Consider the following 25,173-nt stretch of genomic DNA (forward strand, 5'->3'; position numbering starts at 1 on the left):
GCGAGCCAGCCCTCTGCAATAGCTTAGTTTTTTCTGCAGTTTATTCGAAGTCAACTTCAGCTGTCCATCTTTCCGAATGCAGTCTTTACTTACTAGCTTCAATATCACCATATCATTCGTTTCAAGGCGAGTGTCAGGAACTGCTGGGAAATATTATTCTCGACCAACGTTTGCTCTGCCTGAGGTAGAACAGTTTCCATCCGATGCGAAGGCTCCCAGTTTCCGCAAAACATTATCTTTCCTCGTCTCCCATCCACTGTTGGTAATCCTTGCGGCGCCCATCCCCGTCGGCAGTGGTAAGCAGATTAGAACGGATCCCAATGATTTGATTGTTGACTTTACGTCATATTGAGATATCATTTCCGTGCTTTCGATGCCCCCGGCACAACCGGGCCCAGAAGAAGACAGAGGCAGTAAAACTGTTACCTTATTTGAGCGGATTATGTTCGGATCATTGAAATTCATAGCGCAGTGAGAATTCATTTTCGAAGTTTTATTATTTTTTGAGTGGGTTTTAGTGTGTGTCTATTCACGTGTAAGTGTATCTATGTGTGTGCACACAACAATAGGCATATATTCTCGCGGCGGTTGCTATAATTTACCGTACATCTGTTAATTAAAAATTATCATTATTTTGCTTCTCCGCTCGCGCGCACTTAAAGCCCTACGAAAATAGTTAGGAATCAACAGTTCTCGGCCCGTACTCTGCCAGCCAGGTGTGGTTTAGAGGACTTAATCGTATCCGTTAAAATCGCGATTAGTTTAGTTATATTTTGTGTGCAACTCGTTTACACTGTTCGCTTTGCCAACGACCATTTCATCTCACTAAACTTTTTTCTTGTCTTTCATTTGCTTGCTCTGTTATGTTTTATTATATCCGATTTTTCATTCTTTCATGAAGATTGTTCGAAGGCACTTTAAATCTGTGTTTTGCGTTGTGATTTTTGTTTCATTGTTTCCTATATAAATAATGCATCAAGCTTTCCTGTTTTGTTTTGTCTATTTCTCAATGATATCGGATTTTACTTTGGAGTGAAGATCACTTTGTTTCCCTATCGCTTATCTAGATGAACGGTTGATGATCTCGGGTGAGGATGCGCGTGAATGTATGTGTGTGTGGGTGTATTTACAGTTAGTTTGGCTCTCTAGATTCTAGATTCTAGAGTCTAGAAGTAGCAAAAGCCCATAGAAGATGCGATGATCTCTTTGCTAATTTGTTTGCCAATTTTATTTTTAGAATAAATATTGTCATTGTCCTGATTTTTTTTTGTTTTTGATGAGAAATTATTATCATTGTTTTAATGTGTTTTATCTTGTATACATTTGCGTGGTGTTCTGTTTTTCTCTATGTGTGCTCGCGTATAATTAGGCAATAGAGTAAGAGATATTTTATTTACATTGAGGCTTAGTACTGTCATGTTCGAACAAAAATTGTTAGCTGGAACATAGGGTAGAGGGAATACTATGAACATAAAATGTTTCTACAAAACAATATGTTAAAACTTCCGATATAATTCTTGTGTCGTGTTCTAAACAAGTTGCAAAACAAATCCAACTGGGGAAGACAACAGAAATAATGTGTATGCTGATTTGAAACAAAACAAAAACATCTACAAACTAAAACGGATTTGTACGATTTGTGGGTCTATTAGAATCAATAATGCTGATTGGGTTTGACTTGACAGAACGTGAAGGCAGTTATTTCATTAACTTTTTGCGTGTTAATGTTTGCACCACTATACAAATAAGGTTCCCGTTTTACCTGTGCATACAATGCTTTAGTTTTATTTGCATGCATGTAAGCTATAATTCATATCATAGTAGGCTGCGAGTGAATGAAGCTGATTTCCAATTGCACCATGACGAAGTAGCAGCGTATTCGTGATTTTTCCCACGCGCAAATGTCGACATTTCAGTTCTGAAATGACAGTCTGTACACTGAGACGAACGACAACGGCCAACGACGCGTAAGCTTTACAGCTTCTCGAGGACTGGTAGTCCGAAGTACATTCTTTCCCAGCAAGAACATCCATAAAGCCATATGGAGATCACCTGACCAATGAACGGCAAACCCAATTAATCCCGTTCTAGTCGATGAACGGTTTTTCTCAGACATCACCGACGTATGCACCTACCGAGGTACGGATATCAACTCAGACCACTATCTAGTAGCGATCTGTATGCGCTCGAAACTTTCGACTGTTTATCAGATGCGACAGAGCCGCTCTTAGCGTCTCGACATCAAGTGAAAGACTACGCGCAACATCTCGACGCGACACTTCCCACGGTAGAGGAGTTAGGTCCAACGCCTCTTGAAGATGGTTGGTGCAGAATTCGCACAGCCATCAGGGAGCCCACGATGAATACACTAAGAGTGGAGGCACTGATCGCCAGAAAAGTCTGGTATTATGGGGAATGCGAGGCAGCGGTGGCGGAGAAAAATCGTATTTGGATGAACTATCTGAGGGCCCGTACTTTACAAAATACAGACGGACATGGAACGACATGACCACGATTTTGTGACGAAAAAGGCGCCAGAAGGAGGATCGTGATCATTAACAGCTGGAACAGTTGTTCCGTGTCAATGAAACGTGGAAGTTCTACGCGAAGGCGATGTGGTCGACAGATGGAAGCAGTACTTCGACGAGTACCTAAAAGGCGATGCAACAAGCAAAAACGGAAATGTAACTGACCTGAATGAGCCAGTAACAGATGACGGTGTACTAGCCCCCGATCTCCGTGAGATACAGTGTAAGATTGTAAGGCTTAAATACAACAAAGCCACCGGTAAAGACATCCTACCAGGAGAGCTCTACAAACATGGTACAGAAACACTTGCTAGAGCACTGTAATGGGTTATTTCCAAGATCTGGGAGGAGGAAAAATTACCCCATCTACAAGAAAGGCGACAAGCTGGAATGCTGCAACTATCGAGCTTGAGGTAGTAGACGGGTTCGTGTATTTGGAATCGCTGGTGACCGCCGACAACAACACCAGCAAGGAGAGCTGTAGACGCACTCAAAGTGGAAATCATGCCTACTTTTCACTCCGGAAGACCCTGAGATCCAAATGGATACACCACCGCATGAAGTTGAAGCTGTACAAAACACTTATTAGATCGATGACTCTCTATGGGCTTGAAACGACCACATTGCTCGCTGAGGACCTTAACGCAAATGGTATCCCCAGTTTCCCCAACACAGTCCTCTAAACCTAGATGCCTGTAGAAATCGGCATTGCAAATGCATGCAATTCGGGGAAATTTTTATTGCCACCAGGATGTGTTTTCCTAACACAGACTTGAAAACCAAGGTGCCTGGGGGAGTCGGCATTGCAGATGCTATAGATCAGCGCTACTCAACCTTTTTTTCAGAGAGGCCACAAACACGTGTTAAACGTGATACCGCATCACACAAAAAAATGAAAAGAGGCACGACCGCATTGTGAACATAGGATTACAAGATTATATCCGGCGAAAAACAAACATTATAGAAATTCAAAAATGAAACTATTTAGTTCAAACGTTTGGTAGCATTTGGATGGCCGATGAATGAATTTACTTTCACAGAGTATGGGGCGCGAAAGCGATACATCGCCAATATGAACAGATTTTCAAATTAACTTTCAAGATTAGCATGTAGTTTTGTACTATTACATTTATAAAGCTCCAAAGAACACTCAGAACGGCAACAACCGCGTCGACATCAACCGTTGCGGGAAAAATTCTATTCCCCTTCATTTCCCCCCGAAGAACGCAGGTTTCACCGCTCAAAAATACCTTACTCACATTCGGTTTGAAAAGCGCTGCACTTTGATGCAATGACGCAAATGAAGGAAAGTATGCTCGAATTCACGCAAAATAATTGACCGATTTGAAGAAGTCACCAATAAGTCATCTACAATTTATCAATCATCCTGCTAGAGTACTGATGGTAACGGCAGCAAGGCTTCCCAAATAGTCTTTCACAAGGCCAAGTGTTTAGTATAGTTTTCCAAATGTTTTTTTCAAGACTAGAGACGAATGAACTGAGAAAGTCTGAGAGTCTGAGAAAACCTCTATAATCAGGAACATCATTACTACACTCTGTACAACTTCTGTACTTCTGTATAAGACCAGGTGATGATCTTGCTGCTTTGTGTCTTTGTAAACAAACAACGCGGTTCATTCTTTTTAATATTTCTCTTCTACTTTGCCTCTGCCCTTCCGTGCAAGCTCTGTACTATATTTACTTCGTGCATATTCTGACATTGCATTCTGAAGCAAAATATTTTGCATGTCCGTTCAACGAATAGAGATAGAAACTGAGACTGAAAATAGAAACTGAGGTTGACCAGGGCAAGTACAATAGTCATAGTGTTTTCTCGACCATCCGACGACATGCATCGACCGCTGACCAATCTGGACTTCGATGGACTTCCAAGGATACTTATAAATATTCATAATTTCACCAGTATTTCAAGTCTTTAGTGATTTCAATAGTTTGCTTTCAAATGTGTTTTTGAGCCATAAAAATAGTTTTTGGGTCAATAGGTTACAAGCATCACTCACACACCTTTCATTTTTCGAAAACTCTTGTCATACCACTTCGTTCAGCCGGCTAAGAGGTATTAACGCTCAATTCCTTGCATCCCAAACGTAACGCTTTCGTTTTCGAAATTTTTAGCTTACATCCCAGTACAGACGCAGAAATGATATAGTGCAAAAATACAGAAACACTTCTCGCCACACGGCATGAAAATCAACGCGGTGCCTCCACCGCGTAAAATTGCACCAATTTGTGCGATATATATATTTTCGTACTTCGTATCGGGAAAAACAGCTGTGTCTGACATCAAAATTGATAAAAACAGCTGTCCGCTAGCTGGAGCAAGACTATGACCTCAAAAATGATGAGCATGATTTGAATAATAGAGGCTTCAAAATGTCTCGGTGCATTCTCCTCTAGCTGTGTTTGTTATTTCTATTTCATAAAAATGTGCCAAGTTTTCTTATTTGTCACAATTACTGAAAGGTAATGAAAATGAATGTGAAACAGGTAACTTCTGAGGTTTTCGTCATTGTTACAATCACAAAATACTATAAAATAAAGTAACACTCGATGGGACAACCTGAAGAGTCCGTGAGGTCACATGCCGCATGAGTATAACTGGTTGGCTTAGTAATCATTTGTTTGTATTGATTATTGATTGTTGGTTATTGATTGAATAAAACAATCGTGCAGGACTCGTACTGACGAACCTAAGTAAACTAGAAGATTAATATGAAATAGGATGTGCCATGTAATCACTTTGGGCCGCATTATTTTAAGCCCGAGAAGAATATTCGCGAGGCATACTGACATAAATTTCATATTTATATTGTTCTCTCGAGAACAAGAATGAATTATGAACCACCCATTTTCAGAAATAGTTGAAAAACCACGCAAACCCATCTGCCTTTTCCAAGACCACCAAAACGTTCGACTAATGAGGTTTTTGAAAAATTTCGATGCATTCAAAAATAATATTCGAAGGAGTCAAAGCGAATTCATTTTTATATTTTCTCCCGAGAAGAGTAATGTGGCATGATGTTTTGAATTATAGAGGCTTTCTCAGACATTCAGACTTTCTTAGTTCACTCGCTTCCAGCCGTGAAAAACACCAAATTGGAAATCGAATCTGAACCCTCAGCTACAAGAATGGCCGCTAGCTGGATGACTAATAAATCGTGAATGATTTACTAGTAACTTTTTCCGGTCGATCAATAATTATCGTGAATTCGAACATTGTTTCCGGAATTAAAGCGGTGTCATAGTGTAGCGCATTTCAAGCCAGATCTTAAGAACGAATTTTCCAGCAGTGAGGGCTGAAAGCGGTTGTTGTCGACGCCGCCATCACACAACGGTGTTCTGACTGTTTTTGGAGCGTTGTTTTTGGGGGCGTTGGAATTGTACTTTAGCTAAGAGACCCACGTATTTTTTAAAAAATCGCCATTGCTCAATGGTGCAAACATTATCACGCATACGGTATACTCAGCTTTGCGGAATGATTACGGGTTGAGTGAACCACGGCCAGTGGAAACCAATGATGGGAAAAGGCGCAGTAATACTGGACAAATAAAGATCAACATTACCACCGAAGGATCACTGCGAAACACATCTTACATAAATTTTGTTTTCTATTGGTGTAAATGCACTTTTGCACTTGCTGAGACGACTTGCAAACGTCTCGGTATACTGCTATTTTGATCACGATTCACTTCCGCTCTCGGAAGATAGGATACCAAGATGGGATATGGGCTCAAACAGGAAGCACTCTCGGAACAAAAAAAAAACAGGGAAAAAATTAATCACAATTGTGTCTCACGTTTTCTTAAAGCGTTAAGTAAATCACCGTTTTGGATTGGCGCGATCGCTTCGCCTAGGATTGAGCTTGAAAGGAGGATCGCATTGATTCGAATTTTTCATCAATTGTCTGTTTTTTGTTCATATCGTTAAAATGTATCTTTAAAATTAATTTTATTAGGAGCGTTTTTTTCTAATTTTTTGTTTGTTGTAATTAAAATGTTCAGTCTTATTATTAATCATCTGTATCCAAGTAAATGTGTATTTTCGCGTTTAAAATTATCATTACGTTCGCTAGTAGCTTGATAAAAACAAAATAGGGTTAAAATTAAAATTATACAAAATTATTTTTGCTTGATTTTTCTTTAATAAATTAGTGACGTTAGTGGTGTGTATTTTTAAATAAGTCCTAAATTGATCGCACGGCGGCGGTTTTCTCATTTGCATCGCTCTCGATTGCACAAAATTGTAGAATTTCAAAACTCTGTCTCACGATTGAAGCACAAACAACTTGCAAAATGAGATTTAAATGAATAAAAAAACGCAAATAAACAACTGTCGCTTACCTCGTTGCTGGTGCTGCCATTTCTCACAGATCGACCATCAGATTTTGCAGCTGCTGAAGGTTGGTCCCAATCTTGGCGTTCTCGGGCAGGGTCCGTATCCTGAGCAGCCACGTTTTGCACTCCATACATTTGCTTACGCGTTCCTCGCGACTCACGTCGACGCCAATGGTACAGGCACCCCACGGGTCGGTATTTTCGCGAATCACCGGCAGGAAGGTCGTCAGGATCACACGCAACGTATCGCAGGCACGGGTGCAGTGGCTGGAACGAAACGAAACGAAACGACGTTGAATAAATCAATTTCAAAATGGCTGCGCCCTGAGAGTCCCCATTCGAAACATGCTAATAAAGCACTTTTGTGCCAACCCTCGAGAGAGATGATGATGAGATGGCAACAAATAATAACAGTGCCCCGGCCAACCCCTCGTCAGTTTCGAGTGTAATAGATATCCTCTTCTATTCTGCCTAAATTCAACTATAGCAGGAAAAAAAATTAATAATCTCCCATCACCACTCGAGAAAATCTCGCACGCTTCTTTTTTTTGTTAACCGTGCCTACTTCGATACTTCCATGAATGAACGAGACTCACAATCCTCACGAGAGGCGCACAGTCCTTCAGTCGCTCGAAGCGCGTTGACTGTTAGTAACAATATAAACAAGCAGCTTTCGCACCCGGCACTCTACTCTGTACTTGGGCCCCACTATGTATTGCTACTCGCTACTTTATTGACACTCTCCCTCTTCTCCGCCCGTGTTTTGCCCGATTGGGTTCCGTTTTTTTTAACAGGCGAAATGATGTGGCACGACGAATGAGGAAATTCGAAAACAGGAATAACAAAACATACAAAATAGATCATAATCGCATCAAAAGTGCCCGTTTTTCTTTCCTCTGAAACGAATCGTATCGAATGTCGGAATTACGCGCTCTTCCCGATAGAGAGAGAGAGAGAGAGAGAAAGTGTTTCATACGGAAGGATCAAAGAAAATGCGTTCGGAATAAATAAAATTGGAATGTGATTGGAGATGTAAACAGAAATTAAAGGAATAGTCAACCGGGAATACACTAATTGCGAAGCGGAAAGAGTATTGGGTTTTCCTAAAAGTTATAGTTTTCAGCAATAATATATTTTTATTTCGGTAATAGGGTAAATGATCTTGGTTTGCCCGATTTGGGGTGTTTTTACGCAACTAGTAAATGCAAATCTATTTTTCTTCATGAAAATCACATATAATTGATACGAGTTTGGGTTTCTTGAAAAGCCCAAAGTCTCTAGTTGCTAATGCTACCATAAGGTGTTGAAATTGTTAATTTTTTTATGTTTTTTCAACGTTTTCCTCAAAGAGAAATTATGATCATGGTTTGACCACCTCTGATCATGGTTTGCCGGTTTTAGAAATCACCATTTTTGAATGAAAACATTCGAATTCTCAAGTAGATGTTGCATTTATCAATGCTTTAGTTTACTGTCATCATATTGATCCATTCATAATTTACGCTTTCTTCAGAATATTGCCTTTTCTTGAGCATTTTAAAAGTGTTACCCTCAAAACACTCAACACAGAGAAACTTTATTTCTGCTATGCGCGAAGGACACAATAAACAAACTGCAGCGCGTCAAGCGGTTGTCATAGAAATCATGTGGACAAAACAACATTATTGAATTCTCATGATCATAATAGAGTTCATCAAAATGCATTAATTTAATGGTTTAGCTATGTAAATCTGAAATGGTGTGCAAGCATGATGTTTACAATATTTGTAAGTTTTATAATCCAGAAAAGGTCTAAATAAGTGCCAAATAATCATCTCGTGATCGATTAAAAGTAAGCTCAATGAAGGGCACATTGACACCAATAGAAGGTGGATTTTATAATCCTTTAAAACATGTGATTCCGTAGAAATATGCTATAAAACTACTGTAAATCATGAAAAAGACAATTTTATTTATATGTTTTGAAACATTCGAATACCTGATTTGATGAAGGTGCTCTGAAGTAGAGCATTCAAAAAAGTGGACAAACTATGATCATATGGACAATCTAAAATCATTTACCTTAGTACAACATGAAATGAAAATTACAGGACCTAGAGGAACCATCATTTTTCGAGATCCACAGTTTAGACTAGGGGTTTCTAAATGGTGCTCCACGAAGTTATAGCAAATACTCTCACTTGAAAACCCACCATGAAAAAAACCGGAAGTGGGTTATATCTATGGTATAACCGCAAGATGACGTAGGACTATCGTTGATTTAGAGATCATTTGTATGAAGTTGAATCTGAATTCATTCTGAATGAATGAATATTTGGAGAACTTCGAAAACGAGAGCGTTACGTTGGAGGCACAAGGTTTTATGCATCCAATATTGGATACGGAAATATCCTACTGATGGGGAAGAATAATCTTCAGAAGCTATCCTACTGATTGCGATTGATTGAAAAATCACAAAAACCTAATGTATTTGGTCACAGTGTTACATGGATAGAAAACATTAAAATAAACTCTTTCACATGAATGTAATTTTAAATTCCCAGAGTAACTGGCAGATTATTTTCAGTAACGATTAGATATTTCCACATTTTCCTCGATACTGGAAGCCCACCAGTGGTTAATGCTAACTCGATAACCATCTGTTAATAGCACTTGATTGAAACATATTTGGTCACAGTGTTACATGGATAGAAAACATTCAAATAAACTCTTTCACATGAATGTATTTTTAAATTCCTAGAGGAACTGGCAGATTATTTTCCGGATCTTTCTCGATCCAAACGGAAAGAATTCCGTGCGTGTATGTGTGTGTGTAGCGGCTGCTTCGAGATCTTCCCGGGGAACCGTTTGTAGCATCACTCTCCTCCTGATGGATTCCCTTCTGGCCTAAGGTGCACAAACAGGCTCTTGGTGGCACCGTTCATCCGCGCTTTCATGATAAATGAAGAGCTTCACCACAACAGCGACAACATGCTCCAATCGCTGTTCAATTAGAACTGAGTGGATTTCCGAGCGGCGCTCGCTTATATACCGATTGGTGATTTCAATAGCCTATTTTGAAAGCAAATTTAAGACTATTGAAACAAGTTTTTGGATCAGAAAGTAACAAGTATAGAACGCGTAGACATTTTATCTTTCGAATGAAGTGTTTATCATACCATTTCGTTCAGTTGTTTAGGAGCTATTAACACTCAAAATCTCGGTCTCCGGCGTAACGCTTTCGTTTTCAAAACATTGATATTTCACCCCGGTATAGAAATGAAAGACGTAGTCCTACGTCAAAATCTTTAATTGAATTTCACATGGCATATAAAGGTAGCAGATCAGATGTCATGTAATTACGATGCGCATCCAAAATAGATCTGTTCCGATTGCGTACATATTTTGTTTTTGAGAACGTGCTCCTTCAAATACTTTTACTATAAAAAGACGGGTGGGTAATGTCGTGGAAATAACCGGAGAGACGTGGAACCTTCTCACTTCCTTCCTCCACTTTTCATTCGGGGGAATTATCCAGAGAACGGACGATGTATACATCTATATCTCTCGATCGACTTACTCCATTTTATCTATGCATTCTTCATAATACAGAACGCTTTTACTGAGCGGGGCGAGCAATGGACACAGCAACAACATTCACAAATCAACTCTCAACGTCAATACATCAAGCTGATCGGAGCGTGAATGGATGCTGTATCGTCTTCTCTTATATATGCATCACGCTTCGAAGCAAGGTGATTCTCTATATGGGAATGTAGTTGCTATGCCCATTTTCGCGCCGCTCAGAGAATCATGTCAAACTCTGACCACTCATCATGCTGTTTGGCTGAATGTTGTATCTTCCACCCTGCTCTTATAGTTTAATGTTTTCTGTATTGACAAAACATTGTGTTCATGGTGAAATATCTTTATTTCGTGTTTACACCTCATTTTTAGTCGTATATCGCGTTATCCGCGATTTTCGTTATTCGCTGTTGAATGGAATGGAGAAATGATGCTTGTTGCATCAGAAAACATGTACGAGTAAAATCGATCTCTTTCTTCGTTACATTGTTCACTTATTTTACTATTTCCACTGTATATGTCGCGGATCAAAACATACGAGGGGATCTTTTCTCTTTACTTTTGTATTCTCTGTCAAAGTCCATCCATTAATTGAAGAGATATTAACGCTCAAAATCTTTCACTTTTTTCCACCCGAAACTTTGAAATAGGTTCCTATACTGAAAGGTTAGACGTAGTCCCACGTCAAAAAGTGCTACACCATTAAAAAAAATCTGAAAATCCCTGGTTTCGATGCAGATTCCGGTCACTGGAAAAGCTCCTCAAGTTTAGAAACAAATAATAATAGCTAGGGACAAGATTTTGAATACAAAACTTAAAAAATTTCACCAGCCTTCTGTTCGTTATTGGAACGGCTTCTGTCCACTTCCAATAATTCGGCAGACTACCGATTGAAGTTATTGTAAATTTATGGGAAATTGAATTGTACAGGAAATCGGGGTTTTCAAAAAAAATTTTTTTTTTATCAAATGTCTTCAAATTGCATGAATTGCGCTCAACACTATATAAAAAAGGCAATAGGTTATGAAATGTGACCTTTCCAACGAGCATAAGTTTGGAATTGATACTTTCAAATCTCTCTACAGCCATCTACAGAGAAAATAATGGATGCCATGGCCCCAAGCTCAAATATGCAACGGACGGAAAAATGTAACTGACAAGCTCCTCGACCCTGATCTATTCATATATAGGTAGAACACGAAAAACTCAAGCACAGAAATCTTGTTAGAGTAGAATTCCATTTTTGAAAAATTGAAATAATTGAAACTTATATTTATAGTAAGTCTATTGTTTTAACATCGTTTGTTACCATAGCCCAATTCTCGAACTTTTCTCCGATTATGGCTCATCATTCTTTGCATTCTTTGGCAGTGAAATTATATTTGTACAACTCCGTCTCGCCACACCAGCTCCGAGGTATTGACCGAATATCATTTCTTAGAACCCACCGTGAAGCCATCATTGTACCACTGTTCGGACGGATTTGAATAGTGACAATTTGCCAGGTCAGGCCAATTTGTATTTCGAAACTTCTCAAACAAGTCAGATACTTTCAGATTGCAAAACTTCAGCCATTTCCGCTGTTTTTCTATGTTCCATTTTAAAAAATCCACAACTTTCGAACGAGGTTAAGAGTCAGCAGCCTTTGCTCTTCTGTCATTTCCGGGTATCCTGTCGATGGTCGATACACTTCGTCAGGTTGAGATAGTGGGGGTATGATTGAATTACACTTAAGCATTGTTGATTTTATGCGTTATCACAGTGAGATAATGGTGGTGATGGAACAAATATCTAATCATATCAGGCCGCAGTGTGTCAGCGACGAGAAAGATGATGCCGCGGTAGATGTTGTTCTGGGTCTGATCTTCTTGAAAAAGAAGAAGTTTCGCGATATACATCCAGTGCAGTGCGCGTACTAACAAATACGAAACAGAAAGTGAGATACGAGCAGCTTGTGTATTGTCCTCGCGAGGGCGGGAATGAATCAATGAAATCTTGAATCAACCATTTCTAGCTACATCTACAAAACCACGCGCGCATTAGCCACCTTCAAAACCACCAGTCATTTTTGAATTTCGACGTATTCTAAAATAATATTCGAAGTGATGAACAAGGTAATGAATATAAAATGTATAACATAATATAAAATAATTCCATAGTCCTACGTCAATAATGCGGTCGTAGTATTCAGAACACGACCTATTTTTTGTTCAAATAATTTAATCCATATTTCAGAAACCAACAAACAATTATTTGTTTTTAGGCTCTTCTACCTTTGGTTCTTCTGTCGAGACGCATAAATCAATCGTCGGATTTGCTCAAATTTTGTTCTGGTCATAGATTTCCTTCTAATTGGTGCACCTCATTTCTGACTATGATGAATTTATTGTTTGTCTCTTAAACTCCCCGATCATACAAAATCAATAATCAAGTTTCGAACTTCTAAAAGGTGCATTTCGATTTTTCAAAATGAAAAAGCGTTCAGCAAAATAACTTGTTTGGAGAATTTAGCTGTCGTGAAAGAGACCTTGTGTACTTCAAAAATGAAAGATTTTCTAAGATTTTTTTTCATTTCAGATGAAGGTTTACATCTGCCAATATCTATAATTATGTTCGTTGACATCCTCGCTAGATGAGAATACGCTTCAATACAAAACTAAATAATACTATCACTCGAAAAACATCCGGAAAATTCAGTGACAGAAACAAGTCGTCATTGGAAAACTTTTTTTTCGAGTAATTCTAATGACAGGAAACGTCTTCCAATCGTTTGATCAAACATAGTATTTTATCAGCTTCAAGTAAACTACGTAATATGGGTAAACGACGTCATTAAATTTTATACGGACAGTAATACAAGTCGAGTCCCTATTAAATAGATTTACATACTAAACAACTTTCAGCCGTGTACATACCCTCTGTATTCAATAAACATACGACAACTCAACGCCTCATACCAACCTTTCTTCAAACATTTCGCACAGCGGGTATCCCCCTTCGAAAAATCTAACATCAAAATAAATATCCAAATCCACTATTCGACTCGGGGGTGGTGTCACGCGGGGCCGAGGGGGTTAACAGCATAAAAGCTTCATTGGAATTAACAACAAACTCTTGTACTCTATCCTTCTTGCGCAGCAGTTTCCCTCCCTTCACTACGAACCCGTGACATATGATGACCGAAAATAATAGCTGAGAACTGAACGTATACACAAAACATACATGTACAAGCAACATCAACCCCTCGGTAAATAGCAGGACCGAACATAAGCCAACATAAGCTCCGCCCAAACCACGGAAAATCGAGATGCGGCGCGAGTAAATAGCGCTGCTGTGAGATCGAACCAACGAGGGGAAGAAATACATTTATTCTTCCGTTCGCGCATACGGTGATGGAAGGGAATGCGACACGTCGTATATAAGGTAGCAGATTGTGAGACCTGTTATTAAAAATAGAAACTCTCGAAGCGTAAGACGCAATCAGGCATGAAAACTAGTTCCGGAAGAGAAAACGTATTGGGGAACTACGAGAGGGGTTATATGGCGCCATCATATACACATTGCCTATGACCGTGCGGGATCGAGGGAGAATTATCCTTTTGTATTTTTTTTCTCGCTATGTTTTGATCGAATGGACCGACTGGCTTCCGTATTTTTGATGAAAATTAACGGGAACATCGCGGAACTGTATGCAGTTTAGTGTACATTCGAAAAACATTAGTAATCTATTTAAATAAAAATGTATGGCCAAATGTGTTGCTAAGTGCGAAACCCGAAGAAGGAATCGTCCGATTTGAGCCATCTTTATTTTGATGTATTCGTCTCTACCCGTAGATCAATGTTATGGAGAGACAAATAGGAAAAAATTCGGAAATATGTTTTAAAATTACATCATGATAAGCGTTGTCGGTCCATTCGATGTTTGCGCTATCGAAGTTGATCTTAGTTTGAAGGTGGAAATGGATTTTCAGGCGGAATAACGCATTCCTAAAGTTCTAAAGAATTCATATCGAAACAATAGTTTTAGGCGGGACGTCAGCTAGTTATTCATAAATCCACCTAGAATAAAAAATGACGGAAAGTCCGATAAGTGAGACCTTGGGTATATCGTTAGTTGTTCATATAAATTAGATCGGATGCCAGTGAAAGTGAATCTAAACATCTACAAGATGATATAAAAATCTCGTGTCACGGTGTTTGTTACCGAAATGGCTCGACCGATTTTTTTGATGAAATTATGCACAAAAAACGTGGTATGCATGAGAATATATTGTGAACTATATACGATACCGCTAGGATACCGATCAATAAATATTGAATACCGAATAGAGTGCCTCTATGCAGAAAAAAATCTGAATATTTTTTTCTTAATAAAGCTTTAAACATTACATATAACCATACATTGGAACCCCTATAACCTTCAAATAATTGATCCGTCGGTCATTTTTCAAACATAACGAATTTATTTACGTTGTTAAATGACAGGTTTAGCGCCCCGCTACATCGAACTTTCATCCACACATTCGCAAGTAACCTCACTTCGTCTGAAGTCAAGCATATCGCCGGCGAGCTGGAAGTATTTTTGAATGAGCACAACGAATTATTGAAATACTTCAAATCACACTTGCTCGGTTTACAAAATGACAATCACGTTATTGTTATCAACTCTGATGAAACATCTGCTGGAGAGCACGTATCTACATTCAGTGCGCAAGCATTACTAATATCATAGAAGGTGTCTGCACAATGACGCGAGAAATAGTGATTCGAAGGAAAAACAATAATCTAGAATTCATAGTCGACGCACATTGTTTATACGATTCTCTCCATGTTTTTCAATAGTACTAACGTTCCCAACGTTCGCCTTCTCATTAGTATTAACCGCATCATTTTTAGTAGCACTTAGTTGAGATTTCTATACCAAACAATACGTCTTCAATGTATTCTGAGTGGAAAGCTCTAGAATGTGTGTGACCACAACGCCAAAGTCAAAAGAAATATCTTTGACGAAAAATGCCCGGCCGTTCTGAAAGAACAAGATGAATATTGCACAAATATTAGACAACGTGATCCTGCCATTGGTACTCCATTCATTATGAACATCATTACTCATTTTTAAAATAAAATTTATGAATAAAGGGTGTGTCACATCAAATTGCATCACGGAAAAAATGCTGTAGAAATTCGCCCAGTAGACCGATCCTTTTGAAAATTTTAGACAGTAAAATAAAAACTATTAAACAACTTTTGCCATTTTCTTTTTATTCATACTTCGAGCCCAAGCCCGTATGCTCGCACCTTCCTCTTTACCCCGTCCATAAGGTTCTGTACAACGTCAGGTTGTAGTTTTTTTTTGAACAGAAATCCATTTTCCCTTGAAGTCCGCCTCCGATTTGACAACTTTTGGGTTCTTCCGGAGGGCCTGCTTCATAATCGCCCAATATTTCTCTATTGGGCGAAGCTCCGGCGGGTTGGGCGGGTTCATTTCCTTTGGTACGAAGGTGACCCCGTTGGCTTCGTACCACTCCAACACGTCCTGTGAAAAGTGGCACGAAGCGAGATCCGGCCAGAAGATGGTCGGGCCCTCGTGCTGCTTCAATAGTGGTAGTAAGCGCTTCTGTAGGCACTCCTTAAGGTAAACCTGCCCGTTTACCGTGCCGATCATCACGAAGGGGGCGCTCCGCTTTCCGCAAGAGCAGATCGCTTGCCACACCATGTACTTTTTGGCAAACTTGGATAGTTTCTGCTTGCGAATCTCCTCCGGAACGCTGAATTTGTCCTCTGCGGAGAAGAACAACAGGTCCGGCAGCTGACGAAAGTCCGCTTTGACGTAGGTTTTGTCGTCCATTACCAGGCAATGCGGCTTCGTCAGCATTTCGGTGTACAGCTTCCGGGCTCGCGTCTTCCCCACCATGTTTTGCCTTTCGTCGCGGTTAGGAGCCTTCTGAACCTTGTATGTATGCAGGCCCTCCCGCTGCTTGGTCCGCTGAACGAATGAACTTGACAAATTCAGCTTATTGGCGACATCCCGGACCGAACCGTTTTAGTACTCTGCTGACCGTGGATTGGACGATTCCCAGCATCTTACCGATGTCCCGATGTGACAACTCCGGATTCTCGAAATGAGTGCACAGGATTTATTCACGACGCTCTTTTTCGTTCGACGACATTTTTCCAAATGTACGAAAAATTGACAGTGAAGCATGGCCAACGTGATCTATACACTCTTATCTGATTATAAGCGAAAGCTGAAGATATAATTCCTAAAAATTGAATTTCTACAGCGTTTTTTCCGTGATGTAATTTGATGTGACACACCCTTTAGCTATATCAGACGAATAAAACAAAGGAGTGCGCTCGATGGATTTTATGTGTATCATATGCCATTATATGATGTTGTAAGCTGTGCCAACAATTCATGGTCGACATGTACGCGAATGTAGAGAGCGAACGACTGCGACTGCGCCTGCGACCTAATCAACATAAGTGGCGTGAGGAAGAATACATTCACTTGGGAAACGCTATCATGAACAACGTCGACACAGCGTCTGAGTAAAAATTGTCGGAAAGGATTGCAATTTTGTATTTTGTAATCCGTTCGACACAAATCCAATCGGTTTGTGCTAATGTGACAACCTTACAACGCAATTCAACATAGACAACATGTAGCTCCGTGTTCCATTTATGTGAAGCAAAAATGCAAAATGGATATTCGGGAAGGACGCTTTTAAAGCTGATTTTTTTATGAAAAATTAATTCTACATATCAAATTCAATGTGAAAAGGCAACAAAGTTTCTGCAAATTATGGGAAAAAAACCTTGAAAAAAATTGAGTCTGACGATGATTTTACGTTATGAATATATAGAATTGATAGACAAAACAGTTAAGTTAGGGGCTGGACTATGTATTCTACATCGAGTGATAAATTTCCATTCAAATTTTCCATGCCTTCGGATCTGCCAATCTGATGGAATGTTAACTCGGATGATAAACGTCAAATTAAATCATTCGGATGATTTAATTTGACGTTTATTTTGCGTTGTCACATTGACATGGAACGATTGAACTTGAGTTGAACGGATTTCAGAATGCAAAAGTGGTTAAGTAGTACCATATTCGTCTCAGCATCCAAACATTCAATACTCATATTAATGTTGAGTTCTGAAAATTGGTGTAGAGCAATTAATGCATTTAATAGTCCGTGCATAACGAAAGCAATATGGATGTGTTTAAGTACCGATGTGAAAACTCCTAGAATGAATGACGACGAAATAATGTGGTTCCAAATGTTGTTGGATATTGGAGTTGTCTGGTGTATCGTTGGTTTCCAATTCATGAACGGGACCCGGCAGCAATAAATTTAGCCGTCCATCTTGAAAATGGCAAGCGCATATTTTCCACCAACGAGACAACGTTTGAAGGAAATGAATATCGATTTTATTTATTTCATTTTACTACTTTACGACCCAAATATGTTACTTTTTTCTGTCTTTACATTTAACTTTTCATAGATCGAACATGTCTGTTGCTGGACTAATTGAAAAACATTGAGTCAAGAAACATCATACAAACTTCCCTTCAATTCGATTCATTCGTTCTCATTAAATTAATTTTATAGATCATGAAAACATTTATTTAACACCCAAAATATTCACTAGAAATAATTTCTATGGCAGAACAACGTTTCCCGGGTCAGCTAGTCAGTACTATAAAAACAAAAAAAATAGAATTTGTTAGACGAACTGACGTAAGTTTTTGGATTTGTGTGATGTTAGAACGAATAAATTTTCATCATCACAAATATGGATTTTTTGTTTTATTCTTTACTAATGCAATTACAGTGCACTATGTGTTAGAAATAGAAAAGGAGGGCTGTTTATGACTGCGTGTTGCTGAATGGCGGACGAGATGCTAAGAAGCAATTTAAAGGCGACTTTCTTGTCTTTTTTTTCCTTGACCTGCTCGTGAGGCACTCAGGCTCCCTATTTTTGATAAATCCTATTCAATAAAGGTGATTGAGGTTCGTTTCATGATCGCAGTTCATTTTTTCCTTCAATACACGACTGGTTTGACGACCGTTCTTCTTCAAAAGTGATTCGAGACGTTCTTCATCAAATTCAGAATGCCTTCCGCTACGGAGTGTGGTTAGCGACGTCAAAGTCGCAATTTTATTAACTTTGCAAATCATTAACGTACTGTAGACTCGCCTATGACACCTTCTCCATACACGTCGCAAATGTCCCGGGCTGCTTTGGCAGCTTTTTAACCTCGATGTATTCCATTTCTAAGCCGCAAAACTAATAAAAAATTAAATAACTAAAAAATACAATTAACATAGTTTTGTAGAAAGAGTTCTATCGAGTGAATACATACCCTCTGGCAAAGGGTATAACTGTATTCTACTAGTCAATCGCTTTCATTTGATATCCATATTGATGGGGTTCTGAGAAAATATATAATCCGCTATTTTATAGTGGCCGACATCTTGGATTTGCATTTTTCATAAATAACTGTGTTCTACTAGTCAAGCCCTTTCATTTGATACCCATATTGGCTATTCAGTATGGAATTATTATACAAATTATTCAAAATTTCCGATAATCAAAAATAAAATACTCCGGATAATCGAGTCCGACTTTCGAGTACTTCGTTACACTACTGACTGTTCATTCGTGTTGATGGTAAGCTATCTAAACCAAGCCTTTTTGAGAAAATTCTCCCCAAACCATAAAAGTTCTATCTCCAAAACTGTGGGTCCAAAAACTAATGTGGAAGCTAATCCCATGAGCAGGGCCCGAAATCTTCGAAGGTGAAAAATGAAGACCGACTCTACTATCCATAGCTTCGCTTCGACTAGAACTTTTCGGCAGTCACCCACAATAAAAAGTGACTTGACTAGCGTTGACTAGCGAGGATGACTGTCGAACTAGTCCAATCAGTGGTTGTTTCAACTGACTCGAATAATGAATACAAATCTGCCTCTTCATTCAACTGACTTCAAACTCCATCAGGAAATCCCCCATTACGCCATTCACTGTCTGGAATCCTATCACTTGTCTTACCAGTTTGGCTGTTAGACTCTCACTGCGGAGCTGTGTGCAATCTCTTACTACACATCGGCATATACAGTATATAATGCAGGGTGACATACAGTAGTTATGTCGTGTCCCACACATCCCCCTTTTTCTCTAGAGAAAATAAAACAATTTGAAAAAAAGCTATACATTATACATTACAAAGTAAAATCATTAGGAGAAATCAAAGTCTGCATTGAAAATTTATGCTGACGACACAAACCGATAGTTTCCGCCCTGATGTAAAATTTTGTCGCTCAAGGAAACCATCCCTGGCCGAACCTATGGGATTAGATAATTCTGGACCTGGACCTTCTTGGTCTGCGTAGCATGACGCCTCACATGATGACCCCCCAGAATTACAAAGGATCAAGCTGCCGTTTCGTTCATGCATCACAGTAAAACGCATCGCGCTGAACCTACTTTCACCTCTATATCGGAAACGGAGTTCAACGATAACTATGTCTCCCGGTTTAACCTTACTCGCCTTTGCACCACGGCGAATATCCTCTCGTTGTTTGAGGAGGAGTTTAGTCTCACGATTTCTTGCATCCAGTAGCCGTTCATCGTGTTCTGATTTACCATAACTTAAAAGTGACAACCAACGCTTAATTTTGCGACCATTTAACACTTCTTCCGGAGATATTTTGGTTACACTGTGATCTGCAATCTGCAATTCTTTCTGGTAGCTTGTTTCTGTTGGAAATGCAGTATACATGGCTTTGTTTACAACTTTCATAAAGCATTCTACCAGCCCATTCTGCTGGAGCTAGAAAGGTGTCGAGAATATGGTTTGAATGCCACGCTCCGAGCAATATTTAACGTAATCTTCGTCATTGAATGGCAGTTTGTAATCTGACTTCATCGCCCTTGGGAAACCCTCCCTGTCAAAAATAGAATCCAATACTGCTCTCCTGTGCTCAAATTTTGTTGACTTCACCGGTCGCGCTATAGTGTACCTGGATCTAAGATATATGATAACCATAATGGATATTCCCCCTAGTTTTATGTATGGTCCGTTGAAATCAAGAGCGGTAGTTCTCTATACGACTTTTGGGGCAAATGCTCTTTGCATGGGAGCACTCATCTCAGGCCACCATACACGCTTACGAAAAATGCTTTTCATCTTAGCTTCAAGTGGATTCCTACATAAGCTACCTTCAGCGCTTTTTCACGAAGTACTGAGGAATAACAGCACAACCTTTCTTCATTATGAATCCACCGATAAAGACAAGATCGTCCGCTTCTGACTTGAATTAGGACGAACTTTTTGTGTGTGTTTCCATGGCACGGATTACACCCGTCAGAGTATCGTCTTGCTCTGTGTTCTCACGGATTCCCTCCTCAGTGAGGAATTCGCTCTCGAACGGTTCTAAGTGGCAAATTTCCCATGCACTGACCTCTTCATTGAATGCGTCATCATCTCCACAATATAGCCGCGACGAAGGGTCCGCTATATTGCCCATCCCTTTTATGTACTCAATGTCATAGTTGTACGGGCTAAGGCGTAGAGCCCATTCAGCGGCTCTTGTCAATGCTTGTTTCGGCTCTTTACGCGATTTATTGAAAATGATGGTCATTCTGCCCACACTGTGTTCAAAGCTTTCCACTGGTTTTGGGCATACTTTTCCACATGTTGATTTTTTCGTTCGAATGTGGCGTTCGAGTAATAGAAAATGAATCGTTTGTTTCTCAATGAGTGTCTACTTCCTACTGTTCAATATGATATTACGCCGAATTAACTTAACCATGAGCTAACAAGAAAAATAATAATAGACGTCACGATATGAAAAGTAGCTATGGCAGCGCGTGCTATCACGCACCCTACACTCGCAAACTTTTCCATCTGCTCCACCTATTCCTGTTCATGGACACTGTGTAATGGTGGCTCGCAGAAAATAATTCACACATTATACTTGTATCATTAAACCATTACACAAACTGTTATAAAGCAACCGTCATACGTATATGTATATTTTATTCAACACCATTACATACGGCCATAGTTCGTTTGTATCAGTTCCATATTCCTTCTTATAATATGCAACATGCCCTCATGTACATTACGTTATACAAATACTAATAAATGAACCAAATGGATCGTCTAATAACTCCGTGCTTGCTGTTCTTTTCTTTCTGCTGCAGATAATACATCACTTCTGCGGTACTCTCAACTCGCTATGTGTTTACGTTGGACTCCTCTCATGCACACAGTTCTTTTTTCCAATACTTTGGTATGCGGTTCTCACAACGCGCTTTGTGGGCTATGCTTGCGCACAAATTTTTCTAACCTTTTGTTATGCGGTTCTCTCAACGCGCATTTACAAAATTTAGGCCAAATTTTTTATCTTTGCGGTTCTCCCAACACGCTTTGTGTTCTTCTCAAGCACACATCTCTCTAATCTTTGTTATGCGATACTCTCAACGCGCATTCACAGAAATGTAATGCAATTGTTTTATGCGGTCCTCTCAACACGCTTTGTGGGCTTTTCTCATGCACACATTTTTTTTGCCTTTTTCTATGCTGTCCTCCAACGCGCATAGACCTGAATCACAACAAACAATGTTTTTTTTTGCGGTTCTCTCAACGCGCAATGTTTTCTCTCACTTTTTTGTTTTCACAAGGCACATTGTTTCGATTCGCAATGGAGGATTTCCTTTCTTCCTGAATATCCAATATATGTGGTTAATTTAAATGCTGCAAATTATCAGCAGCAAAACCTACCACGGTCGCCAAATGTGTGACATCAAACTCCATCGGGAAATCCCCCATTACGCCATTCACTGTCTGGAATCCTATCACTTGTCTTACCAGTTTGGCTGTTAGACTCTCACTGCGGAGCTGTGTGCAATCTCTTACTACACATCGGCATATACAGTATATAATGCAGGGTGACATACAGTAGTTATGACGTGTCCCACACATAACTGACGACGGATATAGTCATTCAGATAGCCAGCTGACTATCCTCAGTTGACTATGACTATTCAGAGCCCTGCCCATGAGTTTCACTTTTCAGGACGACTTCTCTGATAAAAAGAAATTCAAGATAGATAACTTTTCATCAACACGAATACACAGTCAGGAATGCAACGAAGTACTACAGAATCATTTAGTGCTGTTTTTACATCAAAAACAATGTGATAATTGCGTATTTGGTATCAATTCATAAAATCCTTCAGCTTCAGATTCTGGACTAGTCAGCTTGTTTACCAGATCAAAACCTTATCAAGGACTTATGAGGAGTGATCGTACGAATAGTAGATACAGCTTACCACCAGTATGAGTGATTTAAAGAGCTTAAACGAGCAGTATCTTCTGCGTAGAACGAAACACTCACTGCAACATGGCGCAGCTGTTTGGAAATCACCCCGAATGGGATATTTGAACTGATTGAGAACTAAATATGACCTACGAATTAGAAAATTATTGTAATTCATGGGAAATTGGCGTTAATTTTGTGTAGGAGTGAGAGTTTTTTGAATGTTTCGCGCCTGAACACAACAATAAAGTTCGAATGGCCAGGTTCATAAATGAAGATAGATATTATATCCTACACCATACAGCATTCAATTCAACCGACTTCTTACATATATCTGGAAACTCAGAAAAAATGAGTGCTTCTGTAGTTGTGAAATGCAGTGTATAGGCGACATCCGCGCGATGATCTGTCGTCTATAGACGACATCAGAGTGATACTGCACATCGAACACACCAGTGCAATATGCACACTTTTCGGCGCAATGCTCCGTTCAGCGGCATTACTCCAACGGAGCACACTGCCGTAGCAAAAGGGTTAATGATATCACGTCCTCTTTAAAAACTGTCTGGGGATGCATTCGCCTTGCACGGCAACTATGTCAGAAAAGTCCGGTACAACTGTACTGAATCTCAGGCCTCAGGAAATCTCAGGGAAATGAAGAAGCAAATGAACTTGCAATATGCGGCTCAAGCTCACGCTAACAAGACTTCAACACCTTGATGAGGCTGTTCTAGGGCTCAAAGAGGTTTGGTTTTTGTCGATCAGGATTATAAATTACATTAGACAGATTGTTCCTGATTGGCACCTATCTCTATATATAGCTTTCAGTCGATTCCTCCATCAATAAGCAGTAGATCATTTTGAAGCGTAGTAGAAAAAAAACCCAGACAGCTTCCATAGGTTTGAAAAATAAAACGTAAAGTGGCTGAATGAAATGAGTGGTGTTTGGAGACAGACAGCCCAAAATAATGCGTCGATCTTTACAGAATTTAACCGTAGCCGTTCAGCGTATTGTGCCACGTTGATTTTAAGTATCTCTTCACAAATTGGATGACCTGCGACGGCCATATCTTCTAGCCAACTCATGATCTCACGCTCTTAGGCGGCTATCGAAACAGTGGGTTTTCCAGCAGCATCTCTGCGATTAACTATGTTTTTTTTTGTTCTATCGTACAGCGTAGAAACAGGAATGTTCTACATCCTTAGAGGCGAATGAACTGAAAAGTTTAAAGCCTCTTTAATCCAACATCATCATCATCTACATCCTTGCTGCAGCTCGAAGACCCTCTATCCTTTCGGTTTACGACCTTTTCCATAGATTTACTTCAGAAAACCGATTTAGTAATTGTCGCTTTAAAAAATCAATTTTTGACCGTAATTTTCTGTAAATGCTTAAAATTATAAACGTCAAAACGGTACTAACATCCTAATAAAATTGAATGCTATACCCATCTAATGCCAATAACAGCCTTACAACTCTCCGCTATTTTCAATTGTAATACAATCTTCGCATTTTATCCATAATCAAAGTTCTAGAGCATTTAAATTTCGTTTCCATGCAATAATAACTCTCGGATGAGCACCAGAGCTGCGATTTGTCGTGAGAATCAAGTGATGGTACTCACACAAAGATAATCAACAAATTTTGTACGACGATTATCTTTGGTGACCATCTCAAAGCCAGTTCAATAGTGTGAGAAGAGTATTATCACAACACTAACACATGGTGAGCTTCTACTTGACAGTAGAAATCCGAGCTCTTTGGTGAGTGTCATGTTGCTGAAATGTCAGAATAGTGCGACACTCAAAAGTCTAGCTGATGGTTTGGTGTTTGGCGATATTCACAACATTCGCCTCTTTGTGTTCGTTCTTTTCGGCCAGGGATGCCAGATGTGAATATACAGTTTCATTTGAAATACAATTTGAAGAATATTGTATTTTCAGGCATGTATTTTCTTTTCATCTTTTCAGATGGCCTTAATGTTTTTAGTGGCACTTCGCCGACTCTACGTATTATTACACGTGTCATTTGTATTAGTACTTAGTTTGTGGAATAACACGCCTTGATTATCCCCTCTATTGCGGATCCCGATCGGGTTTGAAATTAGCAAAATGATGCATTTTGAAACCCGTTCGACTTCGATTTTTTTTTTACCAAATTTGTTTCTCATCGTTGCAACGATGCTAAATTTGTAGACATATTTTACTGATGTTTGATGTCCTGCCTATCCTGTTGCAGACTTATATTTTCAGTTGCAAGCTGCAGTGATATGGCATTTCTACTCTTTATTTACTTTAGAGGTGATGACATTTACTTTGACAAAGGCCAACACGAAAACAACAAGTCACCAAGTATTTTTGTATACATTGTACATCAAATATTTTTGT

At 39.3% G+C, this 25,173-nt stretch overlaps 1 protein-coding gene across 1 annotated transcript in view; it reads right to left on the reverse strand.

Moving 5' to 3' along the window:
• Positions 1-478: 478 nt before the first annotated feature.
• Positions 479-25,173, reverse strand: part of LOC129775210 (katanin p80 WD40 repeat-containing subunit B1) — a 39,074-nt gene continuing 14,379 nt past the window's right edge. Inside the window, exons 6-7 of the mRNA XM_055779610.1 lie at positions 6,890-7,150; positions 479-6,833 (exon numbers count right to left, since the gene is read on the reverse strand). Of these exons, the coding sequence (XP_055635585.1) occupies positions 6,913-7,150 (238 nt within the window). The 3' untranslated portion in view covers positions 479-6,833; positions 6,890-6,912. The remainder of the gene's footprint in view (positions 6,834-6,889; positions 7,151-25,173) is intronic.

This window comes from Toxorhynchites rutilus, chromosome 1 (assembly GCF_029784135.1).
Source record: "Toxorhynchites rutilus septentrionalis strain SRP chromosome 1, ASM2978413v1, whole genome shotgun sequence".
NCBI classification, from domain to species: domain Eukaryota; kingdom Metazoa; phylum Arthropoda; class Insecta; order Diptera; family Culicidae; genus Toxorhynchites; species Toxorhynchites rutilus.